Source organism: Haliotis cracherodii, unplaced genomic scaffold (genome assembly GCF_022045235.1).
Source record: "Haliotis cracherodii isolate W230 unplaced genomic scaffold, xgHalCrac1.p SCAF_26, whole genome shotgun sequence".
Classification (NCBI taxonomy): domain Eukaryota; kingdom Metazoa; phylum Mollusca; class Gastropoda; order Lepetellida; family Haliotidae; genus Haliotis; species Haliotis cracherodii.
In genome coordinates, this window is record NW_027266282.1 from 5,830,608 (window position 1) to 5,842,368 (window position 11,761).

Here is an 11,761-nt window from a genome sequence, read left to right on the forward strand (position 1 = left end):
ACGGTTGTTTTGATTTACCTGTCAAATTTCGCGTTGATGAAAATTGAAAAGTATAACAGTGCTACACGAAGCGAGAGAAATTACACAAAGCAACGATTTGTCGGCAGGATTTGCAGACTCCGTCGGGAGTTTTCTCAGTCGATACGAAGATGTACATGCCGCTATTTGAGTGGCACTTGGTGGAAATCCCTGCCAAAAGTTCTTATGCTGAGACAGCAGTAGGGGAATTGTATGGCGCCCGTCACTGGTCCAGCGCTACTTCCACAAATTGAAAACAATTGGACGAAACTTGTTCGAGCCTTTCGCTCTGATTGCAATTCAAGTTTTCGATGTAACCTGTCACCTACGATTGCAAGCCATTATACGGACTGCTAGATTTCATTGGCAGAGCCTGGACTTTGTGTGGCAGACAGCGTTAGCGTGATGTCATTCGCCGGGAGATTTGTTAAAAGATGGATTTTTACTTTCGATTGCAATAAAAACTCAACGGTACTATTTCTTGCTCGAACTAGTATTGTGTACGTTTCTAGGGTTAAAGTTCATCCTTTGTTTGTAGTGAGCAATATTCCAACAATATCACCCCAGGGGACACCATAGACGGGCTCCACACAGTGTTTTCATATAGGGAATCGACCCGGGCCTTGGGCGTGACAAGTGGACGCTGTAACCACTAGGCTACCCCATCGGGGAAATAGATCACATGACCAACAATAACGATATTCTCCGCGAGGCTGGAAGAATGATTCAATTGGCGAGGCAACCTATATTCAAAGGGACACTACTCTATATTTTTGGGGGCGGTCGGGTAGCCTGTGGTTAAAGCGTTCTTGACTCACACCAAAGAATGGGGTTCGATTCCCAACATGGGTACAGTTAACTAATCCCATTGTTGCTGCCCCGCGTTAACATCGCTGGAATATTGCTGAGAGGCATCAAACGCACTCACTCTCACCAAAATATTTTTTAATCGGAACAATTAAATTTGGAACGGCTCTGTTCAGAAAAACGGCGTTAGGATAATTTGTCGTGCGATTAACACTCAAATGTATTCAATATGCAGTAAAGGTATGTATGACCCAACAGTTTGAAGTTGTTTACACGAAGATCATATTGTTTGTTTGTTTGTTTGTTGTTTAATGTAGCATTATTCCAGTTACATGACGGCGGCCTGTAAATATTTGAGTAAAGACAATCCAGTGATTGACATCATGAACATCGATCCATGCTCGTGACATGCAAATAACCAATCATCATGCCTGACCTCTCGATCCGTTACGTTTAAGTTGTTCATACTTTTATCGAATTCGTTTGGATTAATGAAGACTATCAAATAACGATATTCCTAACAATGTCTGGGTATACGTCTGAGACCTGCATCACTTCGGGCTTTCCTCCCACTGTGCTGACACGCCGTGATATAACTGGAATACTATTCAAAGCGGCATAGTAAAAGGCGATCATGCGATCGATGCTCATGATATTAATCACTGGATTGTCTGGTCCAGACTCGATTATATACAGACAGCCGTCATATAGCTGGAATATTGCTGAGTGCGGCGTTAAACAAAAACCAACCAAAGCGGCATTAAACCCAACTCACTCATTCCTGACAATGTGACTTAACTGCCAATATTTAAATTCGCGCCACATAAACGTTACCTGTGAGTGAGTTGTGACATACTGGAGACAGTCGAACAATATTATCACGGGGAACAAAAAGAAATTATTTCCCAAATCTGTCACATTGTCGAAAATCGAAAAAAAAAGGTTTTTCAGCATGACGAGCGAACGCATTAGCAACTGTGCTACCTCGCCGCCCCCTGAATAGCAATAACACAAATCTATTCAGAATTCTACCGTGACTTTGAAGGTGATGTAATTTGATTGGTTAATTTGACTAAATTTGAATTGGTTTAATGAGCCATAGCTACGTCAAGCCGCATCGCTGCACTGAAAACGTGCGCAAGAAAAAAAGTCCGTTTAAAAAACGCATTTTAGTCACGGTAGAAGGGAGATAAACCTTTTTTGGAATAGGTTTTATCTACACAGGGCGGACAAACAGCAACAAAAGTGGTTGTAGAAATAATAGAATTTATAATTATAGGCAGCAGGAAGCAACTAACAAAAAGAGGTGGTTGCTATAGTAACAGTGTCTAGCAATAGTAATAGGAGCGGACGTGTTTGCAGGATTGCGGGCGAAAAACTCGCCCTAAGAAAACCGCCTCCGTGGTCAAGTGGTCCGAAGAGCGGAATATCCGGGGTTCGATCCCCGGCCGCGTCATACCAAAAGACGTATAAAGATGTTACATGTTGTTGCCCTGCCTGGCGCTCGGTTTTTAGTGGCAAGAACAAGCGCCTGTCGGCTTTGAAAAAACATCGAATCCTCAACATTGACTTTATGACTATATACCACAAATCATACTTGCAAATATATTCAAAGGAATTATTTCGAAATTTGTGATAGCGAAAACTCGCTATAACATACAATAGGCTATAAAGACGCTGTCGTATGAAGTTCAGCAATGAATACTAACAGAAATTGGTAATGGAAATTATTTACTTAATTTATGGTAATAAACATTACGGGTTCAGGCGGTTATGGGCCGGGGACGCCCAATCTGAGGGATTCTGCTGTTGGTACCCAGAGTGCCAAATCGACGGATTACCCTAGAGTGCAGTGAACCGTCAATGCGTACCGTTTGATGATAAAAACGAGGCATTGTTAACAGCTGCAACGAGTCTACTAACGGTTCGTGTTTACAGATAAAACGCTTGATTTAGAAGATCAAACATACCGAAAATCTTGCATATGCTGTATTGTAAAAAATGGATTATTATGAATGTGTACATTTTTAACTTTTTATACATTTTAAGTTAAAATGCTTTAATCAAACATTAACCTCTCGGAACTTCTTAACGGGACTGAACATTAATATGATTATGTACATTTTAAACAGTTACGTACTTAAATGCATAAATATAGTTATGAAGTTGATAAAGGTACTCCGTTTCTCGTTTTATTTGCCTGGTACCGGGAGTGCCAAATCCCGTGTCAATGAACCATGTCCGAGTCCTGACTGGTCCCGGGAAAGCCAAGAGGAGTTTCCTCCTAAATATCAAATTTGGCGCTCCCGGGCCGATACCGTTCAAGCAAACCTAAATGGGCGAGGTACATATATTCTGACTTATTAAACCCGTAAGGGGCTATGCCATCCCAACACAATTTCTTCAGTTAAATCTCCACTACGCCAAATCTGTTTATTTTATATCCAGTGTATATTTGTCTTTACTTCGAACATAATCGCAACTTGACCAGGCCAACAAGTAAATCATGCTGTAAGTAACGATCCACGCAGTTGGGATACGATGAAACGCGATCAACCAGTTCTCCGAACCCGACCACCCGGCCCACAACGACAATCAAAGGCTACTTGAAAATCTATACAGGGTTTGAATATTAATGTATTTAGAAATACATCTGTACGTCTCTAGACATGTCTATATGAATTCCTTCATAATGTAATTGTGATAAATGTGTATACTTTTTGTTAACGTTGTCCACGAATAGACATATTTAGTCAGTTAAGAATGAATGAGTGTAAATGCTTGCCAAATATATTTTTTTTCAAGCTAATACAATTTATATTCATATCAGAGAGGTTCAATACTTTGGCAACAGCAACAAGCCAGAGCTGTTATAAAGCCTACATTTGACTGTAAGATGCGGATATAATAAGAACTAGGCTTCTTGTTTGAAGTAGTTCTTGTGTTCATATGCCAATATGGAAATCTTCGAGAGGGGCACGTCTTGTCCCGGAATGACACAAGTTGGTCACAAATGTCGTGGCAGATGCCGGGAACAGGCGAAAAAGCTACAGAACACGTTCCTTATTCGTCACCACTCGCCCCTTTCCGTAACCTGCAAGAAGACTCGTCCCCCTGTCGATGAATGTTATGTGCGAAAATACGACAAACAAATCAGAATGCGCGTATGATTTCAAGTTGTTCATCAAAAAATCCCTCAGAAATATTTTTTGATATTACATATGTCTTGCATCTAAAAATGTACTCAAGACACAGTTAAATGTATTCAATCATTCTGTATAATTCCGCATGTCCAGAAGTGCTTTACATTGCATCTGAAAGTTATCATATATAGGTAGATATATGTGAACCATTACGCAACGAGTTGACAATTGTTTTAATTCCCTCTTTGCGCTAAAACGGATCCCGGTCGCAAAAATGGCCATGAATGGGGCACGAGTCGCTATTGCCTTGTCCCGGAATAACACGAGTTGGTCACGAATGCACGCTCCTGTGTTAAAACAGAGAGTAATTCGAAGTTAAATTACTGCAAAAATAGAAAAATATATACAAATTATAAGGCACGAGTGATCATTATGTGTTAAGATGTTAAGCCTTTGTACCAAACACGATATTTTGCGTACCGCATATCATAATGCGGAGTCCCGCATACCTCTTAGTTTACCCCAGAATCCCCCGTACCAAAACCGGGTGGGACCCAAACTGTCTTCCTCTCATCATTGCGGTAAACAATGTTATAAATAATTGTTTAAACAAATATATATGCGTGTACCTTTTATTTAATTACCCATAAGGCCATATTTCAATTATCCATAAGTCCCATAGACTTTTCGGTTCTATCCCCGGCCGCGTCATACCAAAAGATGGTACTTGTTGTTACCCTGTCTGACGCTCGTCATTAAGGGGCTAAAACAAGGACTGGTCAGCTCGGAGTCAGTATACTGTGTCTGAGTGGGGTATTCATGTTAAACTGCGGCATGGTATCTCAGTGCGCTAGCACTATAAATCGGTATCAGTCCGGACTAGTACAAGCAGCCACACACACGCACACGCACACACACACACACACACACACACACACGGGCGCGACGTTAAAACCCATTTCACCTCACCTTACCCCATAGACTTTTCAGAAAACTTACAAATGGAGAAAAGGTTAGTCAGAATGTAATATCGACACAGACACATTTAAAGAAAATACTCGTTAGCATGCATTATTCGTTCAGTAGTTCCACTTTTATATGCTCACGATTGGTTTGCCTGATATGCGGTTACCTCCCGTACTTATCGAAATCATAAACTCCTTTAGATCCTCGTTGAAACAGCGCGGTAGACTGATTCAGGTCACGGTCTCGCTTCCATAATTGTGACAAATTTTGTAACACAATTTATGAATTTAGGGGTTTCGTGAAAACCAAACCAGAAAAACCAACAACATAACGGGAATGTGTAAAAACACATGTACCACAAATGAACTGTCACAGACAATTGTTGACAAAATTAGAAATGCATGACTTTCCAATACAATTACCAATAAAGGTCCAATGTCCCCACAGACTTTTAAAAGAACTACTACAAATCGACCATCATAGAATAATGGGAGAAAATGAAGTTGAGGCACAGATGTAACTCACACACGATGAAATAACTATTGAACCATTCATTTCACTTGCTTTTTTTATTTGTATAAAGTAGATTGCTGAAAAGCGCTTTTGGTTTCAATGTCGGAAAAATCATAGCGTCGTACATCAAAGATGGTCCCGAAAAAAGGGAGTAAACCAGGACTTCACAGGGCCATTTAAAAATTATTAGAATATATTCAATATTTTTTTTAAAAAACCCCATTGATTATATGTTCGGTGAATTAAGGCAGTAATTTTAATATTCACATTTTGCCGCCAGGGGCCTTATAATGTTAAGCAGACTAGATCTAATGATATTCTGCGGTACGATAAACATCCTTTATCAATACGCCCGTTTCCCAGTTCCTACGGGAAGTGTGAATTTCATTAATAGACACACACACAGGCAACATAGAAGAATAAAACACACCTGTCCTGGTTTGACAAATGGACAGAGTCTGTACAAGGGCCCCTCAGTATCGGGAGTCAAGTGTTATTAAACAATGGGCCGACAAAAACCTTGTTACCGCGGAAAGATGGCTCTAAGATTTTATTTTAATTCTAAAAAAGCCGTTGATGACAGGTTTCGTCGAATTAAAACCCCACCCTCATTCTTGAGCACCGTGGAGAGGTCCATTATTTCCAGCGTATTACAAAGTCATTGTGATTGAAACGCTGGAGAGTTTACACGAGCTCTCCAATTGACTGGTCTTTGATGTTTCCTTTTCAATGCCTGTTCTTAGCTGACGAATTTATGCGTTTTCACAGCAAGAGAGAATTCAAGGGAGATAACACCTGATCCTCGCCTTCGGCAAAAGTCGGATTAACCCGTTCCGATGTTTTACGGGTTTTCCTAAATGTTCAAATGAGCCGGGAAAGGCTTTCAATGCCATTATAGTTACCGTGTTCCATTGCTGGAAGATCTTTCATCTCTGCAAATGGTTGAATGCTTTTAAGAATTTCTATTTCTTTGTTATGAAACGTTCGTTTCATATATTTTCACGTCGTCAGCCATCAGCATTTTGCATGGCTCGTGGATGTTCTGGAGATGGTTTAATCACTCTGAAGTATTTTAATGTATATGTCGTATTTTTAAAGAAATACAGTGAAACCTCGCTTATACGGATGATGTCGTTCCTTGTGCAATGATCCAGATTAAAATATATCGCGATGGAGGAACCATGGGTGAGGGTGGTGTTACTGTCGATAAGCATATATATCCACAAGATATTAGGAGTTGTGGTAGTGGTAGTAGGAGTAGTAGTAGTAGTAGCAGCAGTAGTAGTAGTGATGGTAGAAGTAGTAGTAGTAGCAGTAGTAGTAGTAGAAGCAGCAGCAGAAGTAGTCGTAGTAGTAGTAGTAGTAGTAGTAGTTGTAGTAGTAGTAGTAGTAGTAGTAATAGTAGCAGCAGGAGTAGTGGTAGTAGCAGTAGCAGTAGAAGTAGTAGTAGCAGTAGTAGTAGTAGTTGTAGCAGTAGTACTAGTGATGGTAGTAGAAGTAGTAGTAGTGGTAGTAGTAGTAGTAGTAGTAGTAGTAGCGTTAAAGTGTTATTAGAATGGAAATGTTCAGGACATTTGCAACTGACTGCCGCACTAATGAAATTTAACAGTCACAGATGTAGATGGTGTCTGTGCTGATGTAGGTAGGGTGATGTTGTCTGTGCTGATGGAGGTAGGGTGATGGTGTCTGTGCTGATGTAGGTAGGGTGATGGTGCCTGTGCCGATGTAGATAGGGTGATGGTGTCTGTGCCGATGTAGGTCGGGTGATGGTGTCTGTCTGTGCTGATGGAGGTTGGGTGATGGTGTCTGTGCTGATGGAGGTAGGGTGGTGGTGTCTGTGCTGATGTAGGTAGGGTGATGTTGTCTGTGCTGATGGAGGTAGGGTGATGGTGTCTGTGCTGATGTAGGTAGGGTGATGGTGCCTGTGCCGATGTAGATAGGGTGATGGTGTCTGTGCTGATGTAGGTCGGGTGATGGTGTCTGTCTGTGCTGATGGAGGTTGGGTGATGGTGTCTGTGCTGATGGAGGTAGGGTGATGGTGTCTGTGCTGATGTAGGTAGGGTGATGTTGTCTGTGCTGATGGAGGTTGGGTGATGGTGTCTGTGCTGATGGAGGTAGGGTGATGGTGTCTGTGCTGATGTAGGTAGGGTGATGGTGCCTGTGCCGATGTAGATAGGGTGATGGTGTCTGTGCCGATGTAGGTCGGGTGATGGTGTCTGTCTGTGCTGATGGAGGTAGGGTGATGGTGTCTGTGCTGATGGAGGTAGGGTAATGGTGTCTGTGCTGATGTAGGTAGGGTGATGTTGTCTGTGCTGATGGAGGTTGGGTGATGGTGTCTGTGCTGATGGAGGTAGGGTGATGGTGTCTGTGCTGATGTAGGTAGGGTGATGGTGCCTGTGCCGATGTAGGTAGGGTGATGGTGTCTGTGCTGATGTAGGTAGGGTGATGGTGTCTGTGCTGATGTAGGTCGGGTGATGGTGTCTGTGCCGATGTAGGTCGGGTGATGGTGTCTGTGCTGATGAAGATAGGGTGATGGTGTCTGTGCTGATGTAGGTCGGGTGATGGTGTCTGTGCTGATGAAGGTAGGGTGATGGTGTCTGTGCTAATGTAGGTCGGGTGATGTTGTCTGTGCTGATGTAGGTAGGGTGATGGTGTCTGTCTGTGCTGATGTAGGTAGGACGATGGTGTCTGTCTGTGTTGATGTAGGTAGGGTGATGGTGCCTGTGCTGATGGAGGTAGGGTGATGGTGCCTGTGCCGATGTAGGTAGGGTGATGGTGTCTGTCTGTGCTGATATAGGTAGGGTGATGGTGCCTGTGCTGATGGAGGTAGGGTGATGGTGTCTGTCTGTGCTGATGGAGGTAGGGTGATGGTGCCTGTGCTGATGTAGGTAGGGTGATGGTGTCTGTGCTGATGGAGGTAGGGTGATGGTGCCTGTGCTGATGGAGGTAGGGTGATGGTGCCTGTGCTAATGTAGGTAGGGTGATGGTGTCTGTGCTGATGTAGGTAGGGTGATGGTGTCTGTGCTGATGGAGGTAGGGTGATGGTGTCTGTCTGTGCCGATGGAGGTAGGGTGATGGTGTCTGTGCTGATGTAGGTAGGGTGATGGTGTCTGTGCTGATGTAGGTAGGGTGATGGTGTCTGTCTGTGCTGATGTAGGTAGGACGATGGTGTCTGTCTGTGTTGATGTAGGTAGGGTGATGGTGCCTGTGCTGATGGAGGTAGGGTGATGGTGCCTGTGCCGATGTAGGTAGGGTGATGGTGTCTGTCTGTGCTGATATAGGTAGGGTGATGGTGCCTGTGCTGATGGAGGTAGGGTGATGGTGTCTGTCTGTGCTGATGGAGGTAGGGTGATGGTGCCTGTGCTGATGTAGGTAGGGTGATGGTGTCTGTGCTGATGGAGGTAGGGTGATGGTGCCTGTGCTGATGGAGGTAGGGTGATGGTGCCTGTGCTAATGTAGGTAGGGTGATGGTGTCTGTGCTGATGTAGGTAGGGTGATGGTGTCTGTGCTGATGGAGGTAGGGTGATGGTGTCTGTCTGTGCCGATGGAGGTAGGGTGATGGTGTCTGTGCTGATGTAGGTAGGGTGATGGTGTCTGTGCTGATGGAGGTAGGGTGATGGTGTCCGTGCCGATGTAGGTAGGGTGATGGTGTCTGTGCTGATGGAGGTAGGGTGATGGTGCCTGTGCTAATGTAGGTAGGGTGATGGTGTCTGTGCTGATGTAGGTAGGGTGATGGTGTCTGTGCTGATGGAGGTAGGGTGATGGTGTCTGTCTGTGCCGATGGAGGTAGGGTGATGGTGTCTGTGCTGATGTAGGTCGGGTGATGTTGTCTGTGCTGATGTAGGTAGGGTGATGGTGTCTGTCTGTGCTGATGTAGGTAGGACGATGGTGTCTGTCTGTGTTGATGTAGGTAGGGTGATGGTGCCTGTGCTGATGGAGGTAGGGTGATGGTGCCTGTGCCGATGTAGGTAGGGTGATGGTGTCTGTCTGTGCTGATATAGGTAGGGTGATGGTGCCTGTGCTGATGGAGGTAGGGTGATGGTGTCTGTCTGTGCTGATGGAGGTAGGGTGATGGTGCCTGTGCTGATGTAGGTAGGGTGATGGTGTCTGTGCTGATGGAGGTAGGGTGATGGTGCCTGTGCTGATGGAGGTAGGGTGATGGTGCCTGTGCTAATGTAGGTAGGGTGATGGTGTCTGTGCTGATGTAGGTAGGGTGATGGTGTCTGTGCTGATGGAGGTAGGGTGATGGTGTCTGTCTGTGCCGATGGAGGTAGGGTGATGGTGTCTGTGCTGATGTAGGTAGGGTGATGGTGTCTGTGCTGATGGAGGTAGGGTGATGGTGTCCGTGCCGATGTAGGTAGGGTGATGGTGCCTGTGCTGATGTAGGTAGGGTGATGGTGTCTGTGCTGATGGAGGTAGGGTGATGGTGTCTGTGCTGATGGAGGTATGGTGATGGTGTCTGTGCCGATGTAGGTAGGGTGATGGTGTCTGTGCCATTGTAGGTAGGGTGATGGTGCCTGTGCTGATGTAGGTAGGGTGATGGTGCCTGTGCTGATGTAGGTAGGGTGATGGTGTCTGTGCTGATGGAGGTAGGGTGATGGTGTCTGTCTGTTCTGATGAAGGTAGGGTGGTGGTGTCTGTCTGTGCCGATGGAGGTAGGGTGATGGTGTCTGTGCCGATGTAGGTAGGGTGGTGGTGTCTGTCTGTGCCGATGTAGGTAGGGTGGTGGTGTCTGTCTGTGCCGATGTAGGTAGGGTGGTGGTGTCTGTCTGTGCCGATGTAGGTAGGGTGGTGGTGTCTGTCTGTGCCGATGTAGGTAGGGTGGTGGTGTCTGTCTGTGCCGATGTAGGTAGGGTGGTGGTGTCTGTCTGTGCCGATGTAGGTAGGGTGGCGGTGTCTGTCTGTGCCGATGTAGGTAGGGTGGTGGTGTCTGTCTGTGCCGATGTAGGTAGGGTGGTGGTGTCTGTCTGTGCCGATGTAGGTAGGGTGGTGGTGTCTGTCTGTGCCGATGTAGGTAGGGTGGCGGTGTCTGTCTGTGCCGATGTAGGTAGGGTGATGGTGTCTGATCTTTTCGGAACCAAAATGTGATGTGATGCTCGATGGATGTAGTTGAAGCTTTGTCTTTCCTACCCCCCACCCCCCTCCCCCGGCCACCTTCCTGCACTTAGCGAATTGCGGCACCTTCGATGACTGGACCACCCCTTTACATTGTAGATTGGTACACTTGCTTATTTAACTATTGAAATTATGTTGCATAAGTTACAACAATACGCCTGCGATATTGAAAACAATTATGCAAAAGTGTTTTAACAAATCAAGTTCTGCTGCAAGAAGGTAAATAGCAAAATGTCCTCGATTGTCTCCATGTATCGCTACTGCCACAACTCCTTGACAACACGACGCCTACGTCAACAACAACGACTGCAATGTGAACATAACGTTCCTTCAAGGAATATTTCAGATCCATTTCATTGCAATTCATGGTGTAATTCTCTACATTAACACAGTTTCCGTCATGTCTTGTCCAATAACAATCTCATACCAGCTGATGTGTCGTCACGGCGCACCGGGGTTATGTTACAGTGCAGGCTACCTGCAGTACAGATGGCATATAACGTCTGATGTCTTCTCATTAACACCAGGAACACGAGCACGTATCATTTAAGTACGGCATGGTTGGCAATGAATATAGCATGTCATCTTGGCCCGTGTTCAGCGCACAGATCACAAATCAGGTGAGGTTCAGCAGCGTTGGTGGCGGAGAGTAGTTGGATGGGTGACCGCGTTCGGCAGATTGACTCCTGGCAGGTTCTAGAGTTTCGGTCTTGCCCCACTCTGAAGCACGTCTCCTCGATTTTTATTTTCGCTGCCTGTGAGGCGCCAGAAGGTTAAAGATCACTTTACCTTTTCATCCTATCGGGTACACATTCACTGCTGGGTGAACAGAGGCATATTTCGAACCAAGTCACATTGTTTGTTGTGATTGTTAACCTTCTAGCGCCTCACAGGCAGATTGGGTTGCATACTTCTCAGGGAGCTGAGAATAAAACTCGAGTACATACTGATCCGTTGACTGGGGTAATAATTTAGCGCTTTGTGCATGCTTTAGGTAGTTGATCTGGCGCATCATAAACATGCACATTATTAAAGACTTTGCAAGGGACCGCCTCCGTGGTCTAGTGGTAGAGCGTCCGCCCGGAGAGCTGAAGGTCCGGGGTTCAATCCCCAGCCGCGTCATAGCAAAAGACGTTAACAGATGGTACTTGTTGTTATCCTGCCTGGCGCTCGGCATTAAGGGGCTAAAACAAGGACAG

At 45.1% G+C, this 11,761-nt stretch overlaps 1 protein-coding gene across 1 annotated transcript; it reads right to left on the minus strand.

Annotated features, from left to right (window-relative positions):
- Positions 1-7,049: 7,049 nt before the first annotated feature.
- LOC139472950 (uncharacterized) lies at positions 7,050-11,359 on the minus strand. The gene is made up of 3 exons (XM_071255423.1): positions 11,352-11,359; positions 8,198-10,027; positions 7,050-7,962 (listed from the first exon to the last, which is right to left on the minus strand). Exons 1-3 carry the CDS (start codon positions 11,357-11,359, stop codon positions 7,050-7,052), a joined length of 2,751 nt encoding a protein of 916 aa, XP_071111524.1.
- Positions 11,360-11,761: the final 402 nt, after the last annotated feature.

Excerpts from the sequence above, each read along its gene's own strand:
- LOC139472950 (XM_071255423.1), bottom strand. Across the intron at positions 7,963-8,197 it reads CCCTACCTACATCGGCACAG|CACAGACACCATCACCCGAC; the intron begins GCACCATCACCC and ends TATCTTCATCAG.